The sequence below is a fragment of the Triticum aestivum genome, chromosome 6D, assembly GCF_018294505.1.
Source record: "Triticum aestivum cultivar Chinese Spring chromosome 6D, IWGSC CS RefSeq v2.1, whole genome shotgun sequence".
In the NCBI taxonomy this organism is placed as follows: domain Eukaryota; kingdom Viridiplantae; phylum Streptophyta; class Magnoliopsida; order Poales; family Poaceae; genus Triticum; species Triticum aestivum.
In genome coordinates, this window is record NC_057811.1 from 218,744,391 (window position 1) to 218,765,986 (window position 21,596).

Genomic DNA, 21,596 nt, shown 5'->3' on the forward strand with positions numbered 1-21,596 from the left:
ACACGTCCCATTCCGACGAAAAGACGATTAGTTCGACGAGATGAAAATCATCAGTACAACCGCCTGAAACCATCAGTTCAAGTAGAATAACAGAATAATATTCTGTTACGAATAACAGAATAGCCCAGATGTGTGTATATGTGTGTGTGTGTGTATATATATATATATAAAATAGCCATATATATATATATATAATAGCCATATATATATATAATAGCCATAAATTTCTAATCCTACTTCATGGCATATAAACATTGATTTGATGTCAAATTTTGGCAATTGTCAAATGTTCGCTAGAGATTAGATTGTAAACATTAATTTGACGCCACATTTTTTACTATTTGTATAGGTGTTGTCTGACGATGTGGACAGTGAGGATGAAGATGGACAGAGGAGGTACAAGAGACAAATCCTGAGGGAGCTTTATGCAGGAATGCATAACAGGCGTATTAGGAAACGGGACGACGTCTATTGATGCCCATTCTGCAACCATAAGCTTCATGATGCGTATGAAATTGTTCTGGCGCATGCAAAAGGATGAGTCGCTGGCTCCTTCAAGCAGAAGTATTATCATAGGGTGGCGCACGCCGCGTACGCCGAGTACCTGGAGAAGCTTCAGGATCGTGCCTCCAAATGAGATGAGATGTGGGATCAAACTATGTACGCTTTACTATACTTAATGACGGTTGGACTATGTACTTATGGTTGAATTATGCTTGTGTACACTTATTATCTATGTCGGAGTATGCTTAATCTATGTTTACTTATGTCTAAATGTGGGATATGGATGCAATCAGTTCGGTTGATGGAATCTACCTTCGTCCTGGTTTATTGGTCCCCTTTGTAATTCGTGTTAAATTTTGACCAAATATTTAACTGACAAAATGTTAGTGGAGGTCAGCAAAAATTATATCGTTGGATGCGTATTTGAACATAGTATTCAATGATATAATTTTTGATGGCATGAATAAACATTTGTTCGTTAAATATTTGGTCAAAATTTGGTACAAATTACAATGGGGACCAAAAAACCAGGACGGGGGTAGTACGTCCAGGTTGGGGACGGAGGTAGTATGGCACAAAAACCCTCACCCCGCCCGCCACCCCCTCCGTTCCCCATTCACACCTGCACAAGCTCCTCCGCGTCTATGCATGGCACCGCCTATCGCGGCGGCAACCACTTAGCTCGACGCCTGCCGCCGCCGCCAGGCCGCCGGCAAACCCCATCGCGTTTCGCCACTTCCGCTTGCCCCCGCCTATCGCCATCGACTTTCTCGACACTGCTCGCGATCGTCCCAGCTCCACCCGGTTGGGGAATCCATCGTGTTGAGGGTTTTTTCTCATGTACAACAAGGTAACTAATTTAATGAGATATTATCTCATCTCTTATCCCAGTTCATCTGCCTCCTTCAAGCACCCAGCCGAAATCGCCGTGAATTCATTTTTATTCAAGCTGATTTGAGGGTTTTATTTCATTCAGAGTGCACAGTACGCAGACACATCAGGACTTTGCGGCCTACGCTAGACATCCATGGAGTTCCATCTCACCGTACCAGATGACTCGAGGATGCACGCGGTATGTTCAATCTCACACTAAATCGGTGGGCATGGCCTACTTTCCTGAACATATACTAAATATTGCTACATTTGGATAAAAGGTGCCACATGAACCATATATGTCAAAGGGGATTTTTCCCTCTTCTTTCTATATTAGGCAAATTAATGATGTATTGTTCTTTCGATTACTCTCATATTTCCATGACATCATGTTTACCCTATCAGTTTAATTATAGTTTTTTGTCCTTTGATTTCAATTGCTATACAGTTCTTTCAATTTGGGCCCATATTTGCATGTTACCATATTTTCTTTAACAATCCTACCATTTTCTGCAGCGCGTCCCTTTCTATGCAACATAATCTGTAGTACACAATCTTTCCTTTTACATAAATCAAGACTGCAGGGATATCATACTGAACACAAACCATGGATTTACAGTCGTTGCTACTGTAAGACTTGATGAACGTGGTGACTCCTACTTTGGCACTGGCCTTTTTGGAAAGAAATTTCTAAGTTTTATGTACTGAAAGCTGGCACTAAAATTGCACTGCACATAAAAGAGCCTGGTCATGAGATATATGCTAACTTCCCCGACGATATCATCCGTCCAGACTTTGTTCGAAGTAAGTGTTCTTTTCAAGTATGTGCATGTTGACCTACCCAGCAATATCAAATGAATTGTGTAGTATTTAAGCAACAAATTGTTATTCCATTTTCTTACTCTATTCCTACCTACTAACTTCTAGTTACCAATACACTTTTCTATTGCCCTGTTTTAACTAAATATTCCATGTACTCCCACTCCTATCAGAAAGCGCCGCTGACAAGGAGATTCCGGAGGTGGAGAACGGGGCTGCCAACAAGTGGAGGCGGGTCGAGCAAGAACCGCAAGCGACTCCAGCAGGCCTAGACTTCATCAGCAGCCTCCCCAATTATATATTGACAGTCATCATCTCCCTCCTCCCAATCAAATATGGGGCGCGGACAACCGTCCTTTCCTGGCGGTGGTGCCCCCTATGGAACTCCACCCCTCTCGACTTCATTGACACCCATGAGCTCTACCATGGCTATCGCAAAAGCTTGGATGCATTCTCCAAGATCCTCGGCAGTCACCCTGGCCCAAACAGAGGCCTTATCATGGGCAAGTTCCATTCCAATGGCAAGGACCGAGCCAAGCTTGATGAATGGTTTCGATCCCCCGCCCTAGATCAGCTTGAGGAGCTCACTTTTGATGATGGGCATATGCGCTCGCTACCAACGTCCGCGCTCGGCCTCGCGCCCACGCTGCGCGTCGCCAAGTTCAGGAACTGCCATCCCCCCTTAATGACGCGTCCACTCTTATTCTACCATGACTGAAGCACCTCGAGCTCATCGTCATCTGCCTCCCAAACAGTCACATGGAGCGCCTGCTCTGTGGCTGTACTGCACTCGAGTACCTTCGTCTTCAGGCGATCAATGGGTTGAGTAGCTTCCACATCACCTCCATGACTCTTCGGACTATTTATGTGTGTTGCTGGTACGGCAAGAAGACATCACAAGATGTGTACCATGGTATGGTCATTGAGGACACACCTTCACTTGAGAGATTACTTGTAGTTGATCAAGAAGGTCCAACAAAAATCAATGTCATTTTTGCGCCAAAATTGAAAATGGTGGGCTACTCGTCTGGCAAATACTCTGAACTTGTTATTGGATCCACACCTGTTCAGGTACAACAACCGCCTTCTACCTCTCCTTCTAGAAATTAACATTATTTCTAATTTTGAAGATGTATGTTCGTCTGTCATCCAGAAAATGATTCCGACAAGCTTGACCCCGAAACTGCGCACAATGAAGGTCTTTGCACTAGAATCTATCGGCCCCAACCTGGAGCAAGTTGTTAGTTTCCTGAGATGCTTTCTGTGCCTGGACAAGCTATATATCAAGGTGATGTTCCTTTCCTATTAAATGTTAACCATAAGGGAGTTCAATTTGTGACACCTTTTTCCAAGTTTACAATGACAATGTACTATGATTTCTGACGGATGTTTTGGAGGATTTCAGGACATACATGCCCCCCATATTGGTTGCTTGATCCATATGGTTAAAATCCATAAGCATTTATCCTTTGGATTCATCTGTACTAGTTTTCTTAGGGAACTTTTCATCGACTCCAACCTCTTGTGAAGAAGGCTACATTTTTCTAGATTGTAATCAAATGCCCATGTTAATCATGTTGGATCGAAGATGGCGTGTTAGTGCATTTCACAAATCATGCAAACCAAATAGGCCTGTAGTAGTGTTCAAAACTGCATGTAGGCACTAACATGTTTTCTTCTTTTGGAGATAAGATTAGGCCCGGTGGTGGATAATGTGATACAATATAAAAATCACATCAAATGCCTAGATCTGCATCTCACAGAAATTACTTTGAACTCCTACCGAGGGACCTTACCTGAGATTATATTCGCCAGGTTCTTTGTTGTCAGAGCAAAGGCGCTGAAGGTAATGAGGTTTTCCCTGCATTTATTTCGCAAAAATGAATGTTTGTTGATCAGCACCGGCGGCTGCGGTAGAATGGAATAGGGTCCGAAAATGCTGAATTTCATTTTGGAACTTCAGATGACAAAGTAATCGGAAGTCATCATGTCAACCCCATACATAACTTCTCAGGGCTGACCCCTTTGCAAAAATTATGAGCTTTCGAAACCAGACTTACAAGTGGTAATATTAGTTTGAACCTCTCTGATATCCATGTTTAGCGGATCAGCGCGAGCATTTGCAACTGATGAGCTGAATTTCATTTCTAATATCAGTTTGAACCTTGTAATCTTCGAATTTGAGCCATATAATTCTGGAATTTGAACCTTGTAATATTTCGAGCTTTTGTGGTACAATCATTGAAATGGCATCGTATGAGACTCGTATATTGGTAGCAATATTTTGACCTTAATATGCAATGGAGTTAGATTTTATTAACCATTCTCGAATTTGTTTACCTTGTCGAACAATCCGTATAGCTAACTCGACTGCGATCTTCAACATTATTGCACACATTTGGTTTCTTCAACCGTGTGCCTTGTAGAGCGCTGAATTAATTATCGCACTCGAGTGTCCATCATCAACCTTCTGTGTAACTTTGACCTCATCACCCATGGGTAAACTTATGACCTAAGTCATTCCACACACTTCGATTTTACAAAGATTTTTGCCAATAAACGCCCATGATTTGTCCCTCTTCTAGCCGACGTGTGGCCAAACTAGCCGGGCGGGAAGCTTGCGCGGTAGCGCGGGAACAGGCTCACCGACGATACATTTGGTGCCCCTTCGAGCCCAAGCGTGGTCAAACAAAACGCGTGCGGTGCTGTGCTGTCAAGCATGCACTGGAATCCTCCGCTATGAATGCGGTGACAAGACGTGACGATTACAGGCCGGCCGACCCCCATTTATTACATCGTTGTCGTGGGAAACCACGGCCACCTATGGGGCCATGAGCCCCTTTTGGTTTGGCGGGGGGATGGGCACGTTGCACAAAGAACAGAGAAGCGTAACACAGCACGATAGAGATCACACGGGCAGTTTTACCCAGGTTCGGGCCGCCGCGAGGCATAAAACCCTACTCCTGCTCTGGTGGATTGATGGTGGAAAAGTGCAGCGCTCTCGCCCGGCAGGGTTGCCTCGGGGTGAGAGGGTCTACGTGCGTATGAGTGTGAGGGGTCTGAATCCTTTCTACGGTTGCCATGGGCCTCCTTTTATAGATAAAGCGGTCACCACAGTGGCAAATCAGTCTTTACATACTGATTAGATAGCGAACAGTGCTATCATACCTAACTCTGCAGGCTGACAGAACGCATTAAATGCGCCACTTAGTGTCATATCACAGATCGCCCGGCAGGCCCTGCCGGGCTGTTTTGCCAGCTCCGCGCCTGCTTGCTTGACACGTCTCAGGACGGGTGTCACCTGGAGGTATTTTCTGTAGGAAGTTGATGCCATGTGGCAGGGGGCAGCCACTTAGTCACTTAGGAGCTTGACACCGGACTGATCGACGACGTGCATCGTCATGAGGTGGTGTGGTGGAGTAGTTTGCCTCCGTGAGCCCCGGCAGGCCTACCGGGGCGATCTTGGAGGCTCGCTTCCGGGGTAACCCCAACCTTGTCAGGCTCGCCTGCCCGGCAAGGTAGCTTCTTCTCATAGCAGTATATTGTCTCTCTGGCTAGTCTTGGTCTTGTTGATCTGCACGTTGGTCCTTCAAAGAATTGATTCCTCGTGCTTTGATCTAATCTTGGTGCTGTAATCTTGTTCTTGGCCTTTTTGTCCGTGCACAAGTTAGGGGAAAACATGTGCCCTGGTTTGTGTTCCCCGATAGAAGCCCCCGGGCCTGAGCCATACGTGTCGCTGGGCATGTTGGGTTAGGCCCCGAACGGTGCATGGACATGTGGTAAGAGAAGGCTGCGTGATGATTCATCACGACGACTAGTCAATCCAACGTCCACTTCGCATAATTACCACGAGGCGTGGGGGCATGGGGTTGTAGCAGTTAATGTAAAAAACGGTAACTTTTCTGAAGAGTCGCGCCCTCTCCCACGCCTTTTTCCTTAAGAGGGGAAAACACGGAAAGGCACTGCTCATTCATCATCTGCCTTGCCTCCCCATCATCTTCTTCCGCAAGCCAAGCAACCGCCCGCTCTCTTCGCCCACATTCGCCGTCGATCCCCTTCCGATTTCCTCCCCGCTCTCCCACCATATCTCAGGGGATATGGGGAAGAAAACTGTTGCCAGGGTGCAGCGGACGACCGCTGCGAAGGAGGCCGCCGTCAAGGGGAGCAAGAGGGCAACTGAGCTAGACAGGAAGCGAAAAGGAGATGTCATCTTCTTCCCGTCGAACCTCGACGGCGATGTGCTACAGGCGAGGTATGGATACTTGTGGGGGAGGGAGGTCCCGAAGGGGCATGGCGCTCTCAAGGTCCTGGCAGAGGGGAAGGAGGACCCGCCAGATTCATATATATTTTTCTACGCACATTTCATCTGCGGTCTCTGCCCTCCCTTCTCGGATTTCTTTGAGGTGATGATGGAAATCTGTGGACTCCATCTCCTGGATTTCATGCCAAATGCAATGGTGTGCATGGCGATCTTTATGTGGACGAAATTTATGAAGTGGCATCTTGTATATTTCGTCCAAGGCTTCACACACTCATTATGGTGGCTTCAAATTCCTGAAATCATCACTTGTAACTCCGTTCTTGTTCCCCTTGCGCATGCCATCATCTCCATGCTTGATCTTGCTCCAATGATCATCCTTCTTGTCCAAGCTAGGCCCTTCATTTGTAAGCAAGACAAATGTATCCAATTTAGGCAGCATCGTATTCTCGTGAACATTAGAATCATTACCAAGAAATGAAAGTACCTGGTAATTTAATTGGCGTGCGTGAGCTCTAGTAATTTGGTCCTATATATGTAACAGTAGGGGCTGTGGGTGTAACTTTGTTAGTGATGTCCTCATCACGGCTGGAGGAGGACAGGGCACTGAGGGCCGCAGCGATGGCGAAGGCCAAGAAAGTGGTAGTGGGAAGGGGAAAGACTGAGGAGGGAGGCTCATCCCATGACAAGGGCGAGGCGCATGCCTCGGAAGGGGTTCCCGGGGATAATCCTGCCGGGGGTAAGGCCACCGAGGATGAACCTGCCGGGGACGATCCTTCCGAGATGGAGGCTCTGTACACCGCGGTGACGGCGGCCCAGGATGGAGAGAAGGTTGCGGAGGCGGAGGAGCCTATGGAGGACTGGCTTGTGGCAGGCCCTTAGGCTCCCGAGCCGGTCTTGGACCCTCGTCCTCGTAAGCGGGCCGCTAATCAAGGAGCGGCAGTCTCTGATCCTGCGCCAGCCACCAAGAAGGCGAAGGAGGCTGTCTCCAAGAGCAGCGTCCCTGAAGTCGCGCGCCGGCATTCCCCTCGGCTTTCCAGGGCCAAGGCTCCTTCCGCCGAGCAGCCAGCAGCCATGGAAGACGTCCCCGGGGTCCGATCGAGTTCGAGCTCTTCGCAGAGCTCGTCTTCGTCTGAACACCTTACATCCCGGCAGGAGTCGGAGCACCTTACATCCCGGCAGGAGTCGAAGCTGCCGGCGAGCTCCATTCCCCCGCCCCAAAAGAGGAGCAGGGCCCCTAGGCCTCCCATGGAGTGTGAGCTAAACTCCATGTTCATTAATGAAGAGTAAGGAACACCACTCCCTCCCTTTTTCCTTCTCTTGTAGTAATTCCAGGATGTGTGCCTGTATCTGTCAATTGATCTTGCTTGTTGTTGCCGATAGGGGGGAGGAGGAGGAGATGGAGACCCTCGTCCACTGGTCCAGGAGGCTCAAACTCATGGATCCACCGGCACGACGGTGGAAGGGACATGCCTGGCAGGGAGTAGCACGAGTGCCCTAGCTCCAAGCCCCCAGCTCAGCCCCCGGCCCGAAGGCGCAGAGGAGACTCATCCTGCCGGGGTGGTGGAGAGCCTCCCTTTGTTGAGGTCGAAGGAGGAGAGGGGACCACTCAAGACGAGCCCCTTCGGGAGGGGCCCATCCTGCCTGTTGCTAGAGTCAATGGATCCCCACCAAGGGTCCTCATGGAAGAGTCCCCCCAAAGCGACGCCGTGGTTCCTGAGGGAGAAGACGGTAATCTTGACCCGGCAGCTGATGTTGCCGGGGAAACCGAACCTCCTGCCCGGCAAGCCTCTCCTAGTAACTTATTTGTTTTTCTTCGCATGCTTTCTCTTATCAGTTTGCTTCGTATTCCTGACTCTGTACCTTTGCAATTGATTGTTGGATATTCTTGCAGCCCCTTTGAGCGAGCAGCCAGATTTGTTGGATGAGGTGGCCAGCATAGGGAAAGATGCTGCTGAGGAGACCGCCAAGATTGCTGCTACGGAAGGACAGGAACCTGCTGCCGGGGGTGCACTGGGATTCCCCAAGGAGCCCGAGAAAACCCTTCGTAGCACGTCAGGGATGGGGGTTGTGGTTAAAGAGAAGATACCCCTCCAAACCATGGGCCCCCTTCCCTCATTTGGTACCTCGGCAGAAGTCCTGCCATCCTCTCTGAGCAACTTGGCACTGGTGCTCGCGCATGCCGGACTTGGAGCCCCCGGCTCGTCTATGGCGACGAGCACAGAAGTCAATGAAGAGCTTCAGCGCATACTGTCGTCATTATACCAAGGAGTCGAAGGGGTGGACGATTCCGTCGCCATGGCCATGGACATGTCCTTCATCGAGTCCGTGGCGACGGGTCTTAAAGAGATGCAGGAGCAGCATAGCCAAAAGTGGCAGGAGCTCAAGGAGCAGCGCCAGTTTGCCAACAAGGTGGATCACAGGCTGAAGGATAAGGGGTTGGAGTTGCGCGACTGGCACGTCAAGCAGTTCCAGGTCCTTCTGAGGCAGCAGGAAACAATCTCGATGACGAAGGAGGACGTCATCGCCCGGGAGATACGCCTGGCGGAGCGCAATGCACTTCAGGATGCCAGGGAATGGAGCATTGCTCTCCGGGAGGAGAAACTTGAAGTCGTTCTCCGTGCAAGGACGACAATCTGGAGGCCCTCATGCAGCAGCGCACCAAAGAACTGGGGGATAAGCACAAGGCTGCCCTGGACGCCCTTACTGACGACTCAACTGCTCAGTTGAAGAAGCTTGCTGATGACCTTGCCGCTGCCTCTACCGCCAAGGTGGACCTCGACCAGCAAGTGGCTGAGCTGATGGAGAAGCTTGCCGGGAGTGCCAAGGAGGTCTCGGCCCTTAAGGAGGAGGCGAAGAAAGCAGAGTCCCTCCTGAAGGACACGCAATCGCAGCTCTCCTCCAAGAGCCAAGGCCTTGAGACTGCCAATGACATCATCAAAGATTTGAAGGCCAGGATCGGCTCCTTGGAGGGCTCAATAGCATCCGTCGAGGCTCATGAGAAGCAGTTGTCAAAGGATCTGGACACAACAAGGCGCCTCCGAAAGGATGCGGAGAACAAGCTGGAGAACCACTCTGGTCAAGTTGACCTCTGGATCAAAAGCTTGATCGACGTCGTCGATCGCCTTACTGCCCAGACCATGGCAATGGGCATAGAGGGGCCGGTCTACTCGGTCAGCAAGCAGGAGGCCCCCAACGCTAAGCTTGGGGTTTTCTTCAATGAGTTGATCGACAAGCTGAAGGTGCATGAAGAGGGAAGGGCGAGCCGCTTCGCAACAGAGTCTCGGAAGCTCGCCGACGACGCCCTCTTCATGGTCTTGAGCAACATCGCCTGCCGCCATCCAGATCTCGACATTGTCGACGGCTTCATGAAGCCACGGGAGGGAGCAGACGTTTCCACCGCCGGGGAGAAAGCCGCCCCACTCGCCGCCGGGGTCCTCGATGTCCCGGCAGCTTCACGAAGCCGCCAAGCCCGGCGCTGAACTATCCTTGCCACTGTGTTGGCCTGTAGCCAAAACAATGATGCATGTCCTGTGTTTAGACGTCGTTCTGTTTATGCTTCATGTGGTGCATGATACTTTTGCTTAATCTGAACTGCACATTTATCCATTTTGAGTTTTATCCATGCAGTGTTCGTATGATTAGTCTCTATTGCACATTCAGGTTGCCTGTCAGTATCATATTGCCACAATGGTCATAAAGGTTTGGCCCTTAACAGTTATTTTGGCGTGGATGCATCCTGACAGGTTTTTCCTTAGTAATTTCCAACGCAACCACTCGTTCCGCGAACAGGCTCTGATCGGAATGAGGGTGCAGACAAGAATCTAGTAGAGGTACCATCTTGTGAAAGATTTCATCGCACAAACACTTCGGTACTCGAGGGGTAAATGAAGAATTTAAATCGAAAAGGATGCGTAATAACGCGAGGATGAGATGAACTTAGCTCTTATCTGTGCCCCCATCCACTCCTTCCTACCGTGGCTGCTCGTTGGGCTCGCGGGCTGTGGGAAGGATGGTGCCGCACGTGCATCTATTTCCAGCCCCCGGCAGGGGTTGGTCAAAACCATATATATATATATATATATAATATATATATATATATATATATATATATATATATATATATATATATATATATATATATATCTTACAGGCGGCAGGATATGGTGCTAGGAATGGCGAGTTCCTCTCCCCTTCTCTTCGCGCCTTCTGAACAATCCAACGGCTATCGGCATAAAAAGTCACGCCAAAGCGGACGGCCATGCCGGAGCGTACTTGCCGGGGCATCGATCAACGGATTCGCACCGGCGCTTTAGTCAAGACTTCCCTAAGGAGGGTAAATGCTGAACCGAGTGTTGCGCGGGCTCATCGACGCTGACAACTCTAAATCCCAGAGTAGCTCGATTGTCAAAAAGCGAGAGTGGAAGAGAGAGAGAGAGAGAGAGAAACCCAGTTACCTTGCACATCGCCCTCTTCCAAGAACGGGGTTCGCGGTGCACCCACGCTGCCTAATCTTCCCAGGGTGGTCTCTTCGCCCTATTTGTCGGCTTTTGTCGTTGCTGCGGTAGTGACGGAAAGGGGCAATGGAGTTCGGACAGGACCGTAGGTGGAGCAATGTTGTTCTCCCACACCGTCCCGGCCCCTCTCTGCCTTCTCTCAGGCGTCATTAAATAATGGCATTGTTGGTGAAGCAGGTGATGAAGATGGCGCGCTGCATACGCTCTCGAGTTCGCGCAAGTGATCCCCCTAACTGGCGCGCCAAAGATGTCGTGGGAAAACATGGCCACCTATAGGGCTATGAGCCCCTTTTGGTTCGGCGGGGGGATGGGCACGTTGCACAAAGAGCGGAGAAGCGTAACACAGCACGGCGGAGATCACACGGGCAGTTTTACCCAGCTTCGGGCCGCCACGAGGCGTAAAACCCTACTCTTACTTTGGTGGATTGATCGTGGAAAAGCGCAACGCTCTCGCCCGGCAGGGTTGCCTCGGGGTGAGAGGGGCTACGCGCGTATGAGTGTCAGGGGGTCCGAATCCTTTGTACGGTTGCCATGGGCCTCCATTTATAGGTAAAGGGGTCACCACAGTGGCAAATCAGTCTTTACATATAGATTAGATAGCTAACAGTGCTATCATACCTAACTCTGCAGGCTGGCAGAATGCATTAAATGTGCCGCTCAGTGTCACATCACAGCTCGCCCGGCAGGCCCTGCTGGGCTGTTTGGCCAGCTTCGCGCCTGCTTGCTTGACACGTCTTAGGACGGGTGTCGCCTGGAGGTATTTTCTGTAGGAAGTGGCTGCCATGTGGCAGGGGGCAGCCACTTAGTCACTTAGGAGCTTGACACCGCACTGATCGACGACGTGCGTTGTCGTGAGGTGGTGTGGTGGAGTAGTTTGCCTCCATGAGCTCCGGCAGGCCTGCCGAGGCGATCTTGGAGGCTCGCTTCCGGGGTAAACCCCACCTTGTCAGGCTCGCCTGCCCGGCAAGGTAGGTCTTCTCGTAGCAGTATCTTGTCTCTCTGGCTAGTCTTGGTCTTCTTGATCTGCACGTTGGTTCTTCAAAGAACTGATCCTTCGTGCTTTCATCTGATCTTGGCGATGTAATCTTGTTCTTAGTCTTTTTGTCCATGCACAAGTCAGGGGAAAACATGCGCCCCGGTTTTTGTTCACCGACAAGCGGCTATTTAACCCTTGTGTCTCTTCAACCTTTCGATTGCGCCCCACCATTGCAAGAAGCACACCCACCATGACAAATTCTTAGAGGGTATCCTGCGCGGTTCCAATGGCACTCCGAGCGGCTGCCGACTACGAGTAGCAGTTCACCATGCATGCCGTGGTGGACACCCACAGAAGGTTCACGGAGCTCTTGGTGGTGTACACCAACAACCTGGTCTGGGTGGAGCACTGCATCCACATCATGGAGCTGTTGCTTGCTGAGGAGAAGTACAAGGTGGTCGGGTTCGACCTCAAGTACACCCGCGCTCGTGCGGGGTCTCGTCCCAAGGTCGCCATCGCCCAGATGTGCGTGCGCGATCACGTCCTCATCTACCACTACTGCATGGCCACAAGGCCTTGCGAGCGTTTTGCCAGGTTTGTCAACAACCGCCACTACATGTTCGCTACGGTGGACATCACCAACAATGTAAAGGTGCTCAAGAATTCAGGCATCGCCTGCCAGAATCTTGTAGACATCCAGGGACAATACAAGATATGGGGTAGCAACGAGCATGAGAAGGACTCACTAGTTCACCTCACCGAGGCCATCATCGATCCCTAGTACAGAGACATGAAGGATTCCTGCAACAAGGACAAGCGTGCCTGGCACTCAGCCTGGATGGAGAAACTCGACAAAGCTCATGTCGTGTACGCGGACAAGGAGGCATACACGAGCTACGAGATGTGAAGGCGGATCGTTGACATGAGGAAGTGCCTCCTTCCCCAAAACGGCCAGGGATCCAGCCGGAAGCAGAGCAATGGCAAACACCGTCGCAACAAGAAGTAGATGATTAGATGCTCGTTCTCCTAGTTTAGTATGCATGTAATTGCTTACTTTGGTGTGTGGAAATATTATGTGTGTAGTCACTTGTGTAATTGTATGCTTAATTTGGTTTTGAAATGTTGTCTTTTAAAGTATATATGTTGATGCTCTGTAGACAGAGCATAGATGTTGTGCGGACAGAGCAAATCACATCTCACACGGACTAAACAATGGAACCCGTCGGTGATGATTTCATCAATCACTGACAATTGTATACCAGCAATCGTTTGCTCACAACACACACGGCTTGTCAATAGGAATCGTCTGTGTTGTTATCGGTCTTCCCACACCTTTCCGATTACAGACCTGTTTGCCGCGTATCACACACATCTTGTTAAGTTGAACCGTTTCTGTTCTCTTCCCTAATTGAAAACAGTTCATTCGAGTGAACCGTATGCCGTATATCACACACACCTTGATCTGGCTGACTGTTTCTGTTGGTTTCCCTAATAGCAAACAGTTAATCGGAGCAAACTGTATGCCGTATATCACACACACATATTGATATGGCTGCCCGTTTCTGTTGTTCTTTCTAATTGCAAACAGTACTTATGGATCAACCGTATGCCCAACATCGCACGCACAACTAAAATATGAACCGTGTTTGATGTATCCGCCATCGCAAATGTTTTGCATCTTTTTTGATGGTTTTTACATCACCATTTGTGATTAATGCATCGCACACATTTTCGTCAAAGGGTCTCTGATCGTAGTGTCGCGTTGGCAGCATCTTGCAGTAGTGGCATAATAATGCATAGAATACATCCAAGATTGATAATATAATAGCATGGAACAATCAAAAATTATAGATACGTTGCAGACATATCACACATTCATCGCAAACATAGAATTTCTTATCACATGACAAAAAAATCCACATCAAATGGTTTCTCACATGATTATCTTTCAGTTTGAAGTCTATTGCAAGAAATTCATATTTTGTTCATAACAAACTTCCCACCAACACCATAATCTCCAATCAAATTAAACTTAAAGTAGTAGGTGTAGGTTTTATAATGAGTTTGAATGTGTGATTTCAGAAATGTTTGTGATATGACAACTCATTTGAATAGGTTTAGCAAACATGCACAATATAAATCATGAACATGATATATTCCATCATCCATTTCTACATGTCTTACTAATTTCAGATAATCCAAATTAGAGGTACCCATGTTATCCAATGGTTCGGGCATAGTAGACCTAGCAATCATAGAAGGCATTGTTGCAGCTGGGTTATACTTACAATCATCCCCTTGCTCTTGTTGTAATCTTACTTCAATACCATCTTCCTTTTCTCGATCAAGCCATTGCTCCTCCTGAGCACATGGTGAATCGTCAACTCTAGTTTGCTTCTCTTCTTGGTCCTCCATATATTGGGAAAGTGAATCAGCACCAGATTGCCCTTCGTCAAAGCAAGCTTGTATATTGCATGGAATAGTGCAAGGAATAGAAAGGGTTATGTTAGTTTCAGAATCCTCACATTTTATATCAGAAAATACTCTGATCTCCTTTGATGTATCTTTCAAACTCCTTATTATGGGGATCTCTTCCTCACTTTTAGTGGAATGAAACAAATCACTTTTTATAATATCACTCTCACACATTTTGGCTATGTGGCTCTCATGCTTCCTTGGGATTTGGTGTGCATTGGTCACTACAAAATTTTGACAAATAGTGATGCTCTTTTCTCGTGATGCAAGCACCTTTTTCTCATCACAAATTTGCTTACTTGCAGTGAATGACCCATACTCCACCTTGTTCTCTGCATAGCGTAGCTTCTTCACATGACTGATTCATGAAGGGGACTGGATACTCATGTTGAATGGACATGCACGTTCTTCCTGAATTCTCCTTTCTTCAACTATGGCATAAGTCAAGGTCTTGCATGCTACCATCATATTTCAATCTATAGCAGCAACATCATGATTCACACCATTTTTAAAAATATGCGTGTGTTGCAGATGTATCCAAAACATTTGCATAATACATTGCAACTTTCAACTCATCATAATAGGCTTGGACAGATCAGAAACCTTGCTTAATGCTCTTCATGTGACGAAATAAATATTCTTCATATCGTGTTGGTACAAACTCCTTCCTCATGATCTCCTTCAACTCGACCCATGTTCTTACAAATCTCCTTTTGCCGTGGTACTTCCACCACTTGCAAGCATACTCTTCAAATTCCATTATTTCTCGAAGCACTCGTTTTGATTCTGGAAATTTATTCAACTCCAAATCCATGAATCGTACCCATTCAACGAACTCCTCTAGGTCAGCACTTCCATAGAAAGGAAGTTCCACATACTCACGACCTGCCATGGTTAGTTGTGCAAAGCCCTTTCTACAAGAAGATATGTGTGTAACAACTCGAACTCACCATCACTTACCAACCAAAGCTCATGTACCTTCCAAGTGAGAGCAAAAATCATGCTCAACCGTGGTGATGGTGGTTGGTAGACAAAGAGTGATAATCAAGCGAATACAAGTCAAGGGTTGCACATGCGTGGTTGTTTTATGGATCTTAGATGGGTTATATATGTAGTAAATATACACTAATCTGCAATCTAGGTATTGTTGAACCAATTAAACATCCATAAAAGATTCTAATGGCTTAGTTGCTCAATGTGATATAAGTGTAGAACATGCAACTCACACCAAGGAATCGGATTTGCTAGAAAACACAGATTAAAGAATTTGCACACTTGGCACATTTCAGCTCACAACACAACCAGGGATAAGATATTAATGAGGAACAATACCAAATCTATATCTTCTTTTGATTCTAGCGCACACTTTCTTTCCTTTGGACAAATCTTTCTTTCCTTTTCTGTCTCTTTTTTCTTTGTTTTTTAAACTTTCAACAAGTGACTTGGATCTGGACACACACTTTGTGGGACTCATAAGAAATATAAAGGGTGAGCTCAAACAACAAGAACATGCAGTTAAAACTTTCCAGCAATGACACGCGAACAGATCTGACTTTTGTGGCCGGAACACACAAAGTGGGAATCAAATCTAACAAGAATGGATGGAAAGGACATGGTGTGGGCTCTCCAAAATGCACAACAATATCCAAAACGAACGCCGGATGACAAACATACACAAGAATTGGTGGAGGATGAGATATAAAATTTGAGCACAAAAATGGAGGCAAATGAAGAATTATAGATGGGGGAACACTGAACAACTAAAAACAAAGAACTAATGGATAAGAACTTGATACAACTGAAGGAAATATGCCCTAGAGGCAATAATAAAGTTGTTATTTTATATTTCCTCATTCATGATAAAGGTTTATTATTCAAGCTAGAATTGTATTGATCAGAAACCTAAATACATGTGTGAATACATAAACAAACACCGTGTCCCTAGTGAGCCTCTACTTGACTAGCTCGTTGATCAAAGATGGTTAAGGTTTCCTAACCATGGACATTAGTTGTCATTTGATAACGGGATCACATCATTAGGAGAATGATGTGATGGACAAGACCCATTCGTTAGCTTAGCATTATGATATTTCAGTTTTATTGTTATTGCTTTCTTCATGTCAAATACATATTCCTTCGACTATGAGATTATGCAACTCCCGGATAGCGTAGGAATGCCTTGTGTGCTATCAAACATCACAGCGTAACTAGGTGATTATAAAGATGCTCTACATGTATCTCCATAGGTGTTTGTTATGTTGGCATATATCGAGATCAGGATTTGTCACTGATAATCCACAAGTATAGGGGATCACAACAGTTTTCGAGGGTAAAGTATTCAACCCAAGTTTATTGATTCGACACAAGGGGAACCAAAGAATATTCTCAAGTATTAGCAGTTGAGTTGTCAATTCAACCACACCTGGATAACTTAATATCTGCAGCAAAGTATTTAGTAGCAAAGTAGTATGGAAGTAACGGTAACGGTAGCAAAAGTAACAGTAGCAGTTTTGTAGTAAGTGTAACAGTGGCAACGGAAAAGTAACTAAGCAAAGAGCAATTGAACATATAAACCTTGCTACCCAACCCGCCATCCTGGGCGATCTGCGTCGCGGGATGATTCTGCCTCGCTGGCGATTTGTTACGGCGATGTCAAAAATCCGGCCGCTCATTTCTCTGCACACTGCTCTTTCCGACTCAAGTAGATGATAGGTGGGCCTTCGTTTGTCTCGTGCCCAGCTTCGCAGTGTGGGTCGTGTCTCTGTACGGTGAGAAAAACATTGACTGGAGCGATCGTGGGTGAGGTGGGATTGGCCGGGTCTCGCTCAGGCGGGTGGATGGATTCGTGCACGCCTACTCTCACCGTCCTCGCCTGCATGCTCAGGTGGATGACGGGTGGGGCTTCTTTTCTCGCAGGCCCAGATTTGCAGTGTGGGTGCCGTGTGTGCATTGGGTTACTGAGGAGACGAGGCGAGCCCTAGGAAATATCTGGCCGCACTTCCTCTCTCCCCTCCCCCTCCCTCTGCGCCGCCACAGCTCCTCTTCTTTGTGCGCGGAGGCCAGCGCGGCTCGTCGCGCCACCATCCGTCCACCCCGCCGCTCGTTTTCCTCCTCTCTCAGATTGGGGGTGGCCGCCGCAGCTCCATCTTCTCCCTGCCCTCCATACCCAGGCGTGCAGCGGCCAGGTCGGAAGAAGCTCGAGCCGCTGTGGTGGTCCATGGCGCCGTCGCCGTTGCCGTCACGGTGAAAATCCCCAATCCAACCTACCTCTTACTTTTCCCCGTACGCACGAGGCAACAGTGGCGGCGCCGCTTGTTCATCTTCCCCCACCCCTCGCGGCTACCTGCGTCTCCGCGCTCCGGCGTCGCGCTGCCTCTGCACCTCTGCCTCGGCCTCTCCCGCATCGCTCCACCTCGACCTTAGTCTCTGTCCACACCATCGAGCGTGGCTGGCAACGTTTGAAGCGATGGAACCAGCAAGGAAGATAGATCGGCACGCCTTGGTTTCCGCTCATCTTGGAGTGTCCGGTTTTCCCTCTATCGTGACTGTTCTTTCCCTTTCTCTTGCAGGATCACCAAGGCTGCTGCTGGTTGTTTGTCTCTGCGGATTCTTGGCTTCTCCGGCGTGGTGCGTATTTAATCAACATGGTGAATTGTTTATTCACTGCCTTTCTCGCTTGTAACCTGTTTGATGAAAGGCCTATGAGCTGATCCCTTCTTTCTTTTCTTTCTTGTGCAGGAAAGATTCGGTTCTCTATTGGTTGTTGCTCCTTGGGGCTTGTCTTTAACCAGGAAGCTGGGATGCCTGCTCTTTCATGTCGGCTTCTCATTTGACAAAGCATATGTCCGTGGTTTAGATCCATGCTTGTGCAACCTACAGAATTTGTTGTGCTGGCTCTTGCTTGTGCTTTACTGTTTGTCCTTCAGGAGACCAGCACAATGTCGTTTCCTTTTTGTAGTTACTCATTCATACATGCAGGTTCTTGGGGCATCCAATAGAATGAAACTTTTATTTCGATGCCCAGTGCGTCCTTTGTTTGCTTCCTATTAATCTGTTCAATGGCCAGTGTGTCTTTTGTTTGCTTCCTATTAATCTTATCGTCTATTTTTGTTCTGAAGCATGAGGTTGCTTGTTCTTTTGTTCCGTTGTGCCCATCAGATTTCATCTGTGTTTGACTCTAGGCTCGTCGTGCACTTGGAGATTCTTGTATTTTGTCTGCTTTGCATGGCTTGTTGCCGACCAAGGTTTGTGCTTGCTCTTTGGAGCTGCCCCTTAAACATTGTCACTGAAATAATCTTGTTGCCTCTTAAATACTGTCACTGAGACACTTTCCTCGGTTCTTCTTGTTTTGCAGGTTCTGTTGTTATGGCTTTCACTTGCTTTGTCATCTACCGCCTTGTGATCTTGCCCGTTGGACGCCTTGATATCAAGGTTAGTGCTATGTGACTAACCTTTTAATTCTTCCCATTTGTCTCTGTGCATCGCTGGCTGACCGAGTATTGTGTGCATGTTTTGCTTTTCTGTTATTTCTAGCCAAAAACACATTATAATATTTCAAAAATTACCCCATGGGGAAACATACAAAACAAAGCTAAATTGCTCAGTGAATCTAAGATTTAGTCTCAATGCTTACCAATCTGACAAAAGAGATAAGGCATGCGAAAGCTTAAAATAGTAGTCCATTGCTCAGTGACAAATGCAAGTTAGACAGGTGCCCAGTAGGCTTTGACAGTCCATGGGGCAGGTTCCTTGTTAGCTATTCTGTTGCTCACGGATGCATGCAGGTCAAATACCTGGGTCTTTTCTTTGCTGCTTGCTCCTGTATTCTACTTTCTTGTCTCCCTGTTCTTCCTGTTGCATTGTAGGTTATTTGTGCACTTGGAAGTCCTTTCTGCAATTTTTTTGCATGCACCTCGTACAAATTGTGTTCATTTGTCCTAATGTTATGCAGGTCATGTTCTTGGTGTCTTCGCTGCTTTGCCGAGTATTGTCTGCTTGCATCCACCCACTAGCCATTGATCCATTGTTTTCGGCCATGACAGCTCGACTGATCAGTCCAGCCCAGTGCCTACACCGCAGATCAACCACCCTGCATAGCACTTGATGCGCGGTCGCTGAGCTGATCCTTCTGCGTTCATAGAAGGTGGGATGTCTTTTCATTGCCTTTCTCCTCATTGCTGAAATGTCTGTGAGCTTCAGCTTAGGATTTCTTGTGGCCTCTTGATTCATGAGTACGTTCGTGTTGATAAATTATAGAAAAAGGAGGGAGAAGATGAATATTTGTTAGCTAGGTTATTTACGGAATGAAGCTCACATGTGGACCATTTACTGCTTTGTCTTATTGGAGTTTGGCTGTAGTATTCATACGGAGATATATGAGTGCCATGTTGCTATATGGTGCTCAGGCTGAAAATGATATTTGAAATTGCCTGTTTTATGACGATGTTGTAATACCATAATTTTTCTGATTCTGCAACCGGGAAAATATATGTTCTGATTTTGGCTCGACATTGGTTTCCTTTCGTAGGCCTTTGATCCACTTCCTTATTCAATGGGGCTGACTACAATCTGCTACACGTGTCGTGGTGTCGCTAGAGGTATCCTTCTGTCCCCCAGATCCGATTCTTTCCATTGTAGATTTGAATATGCTTGCGATTGCCTCCTCTGTCTGCTTTCGCTCATTATACACACGTCCACAGGTGTATGTCGCCGAAAATTACATCTGCATAGTCAAATTAAACTGCATGAACTCCTAGGCTCACTGTCCTCCTGTTACCAAAATACATGTTCGATTCATTGTGTTCTATAGTTAGAATCAGCAAATTCAATGGATGCGATCTACTCACCCTCCCACCTTTCTCGTATGAGCTATGCAAATCCATCTGAATCCGTCTATCTATAAAGCTATTTATATTCTTGTCGTCTCATGCACTGCCCGATTGTCCTAAATCAAATGCACAAAACGGAACATTCCAATTCGGCCCACCCAGTATGAATGTCAATACTTGTAATCTTTATTGTTAGCAGGTAGCACAATACCATACTTTTGAGGTAAGCAAATATAAACAGACCAGGGTAAGATTCTTTGATGTTGCTGGCTTTTGAAGACTGATATTCCAGCTTGTGAATATCACTGATGCATCATTTATGCCACTTACATATGCTTTGCCAGTGCATGAGTCCAACTACAACCATATTCAGACATTGGCACGTTCTCTATATGGACAGAAACTGGCATGGAGGTCGTTGACATTACAGACAAGTTCATGCTTGAGGTGATGTTCATTAAGCTGCAGCTCCCACAACCACAGTTCTTCTGCTGCAAAGTTGGGGAAAGATTTGTAGTCACAATGAAGTTTCATCCGAGCACACAACATCAGCGACGTGATGATGAAGCAATGACATAGGGGTATATCCACTTCGGGGAGGATCTACTTCCACAGCCTATGTGGCTTTAGAAGATGCCGATACTACCAGCTACAGCAGCCTTATCTGAATATCCAGTTATTACCTCTTGTTGGAAATATGCCCTAGAGGCAATAATAAATGGTTATTATTATATTTCTTTGTTCATGGTAATTGTCTATTATTCATGCTATAATTGTATTGTCCGGAAATCGTAATACATGTGTGAATACATAGACCACAACGTGTCCCTAGTAAGCCTCTAGTTGACTAGCTCATTGATCAACAGATAGTCATGGTTTCCTGACTATGGACATTGGATGTCATTGATAACGGGATCACATCATTAGGAGAATGATGTGATGGACAAGACCCAATCCTAAGCATAGCATAAAAGATCGTGTAGTTTCGTTTGCTAGAGCTTTTCCAATGTCAAGTATTTTTTCCTTAGACCATGAGATCGTGCAACTCCCGGATACCGTAGGAGTGCTTTGGGTGTGCCAAACGTCACAACGTAACAGGGTGACTATAAAGGTGCACTACGGGTATCTCCGAAAGTGTCTGTTGGGTTGGCACGGATCGAGACTGGGATTTGTCACTCCGTGTGACGGAGAGGTATCTCTGGGCCCACTCGGCAATGCATCATCATAATGAGCTCTATGTGACTAAGGCATTGGTCACGGGATCATGCATTGCGGTACGAGTAAAGAGACTTGCCGGTAACGAGATTGAACAAGGTATTGGGATACCGACGATCAAATCTCGGGCA

General features: G+C 47.1%; 1 protein-coding gene across 8 annotated transcripts; it reads left to right on the plus strand.

Moving 5' to 3' along the window:
- The first annotated feature begins 17,340 nt into the window (after positions 1-17,340).
- On the plus strand, positions 17,341-20,995 carry LOC123144496 (uncharacterized). 8 transcript variants are annotated; one of them, XM_044563666.1, is made up of 7 exons: positions 17,341-17,665; positions 17,992-18,049; positions 18,161-18,265; positions 18,581-18,666; positions 18,777-18,853; positions 19,465-19,565; positions 19,950-20,995. In XM_044563666.1, the coding sequence occupies exons 1-5, from the start codon at positions 17,640-17,642 to the stop codon at positions 18,844-18,846; spliced, it is 345 nt and encodes a 114-aa protein (XP_044419601.1). In that variant the 5' UTR covers positions 17,341-17,639; the 3' UTR covers positions 18,847-18,853; positions 19,465-19,565; positions 19,950-20,995. The 8 variants fall into 8 exon arrangements, 2 of the variants coding, with proteins under 2 accessions (XP_044419601.1, XP_044419600.1); XM_044563665.1 differs by having other exon boundaries at positions 17,350-17,665; positions 19,374-19,565; XR_006471575.1 differs by having other exon boundaries at positions 17,356-17,665; positions 17,992-18,069; positions 19,374-19,565.
- Positions 20,996-21,596: the final 601 nt, after the last annotated feature.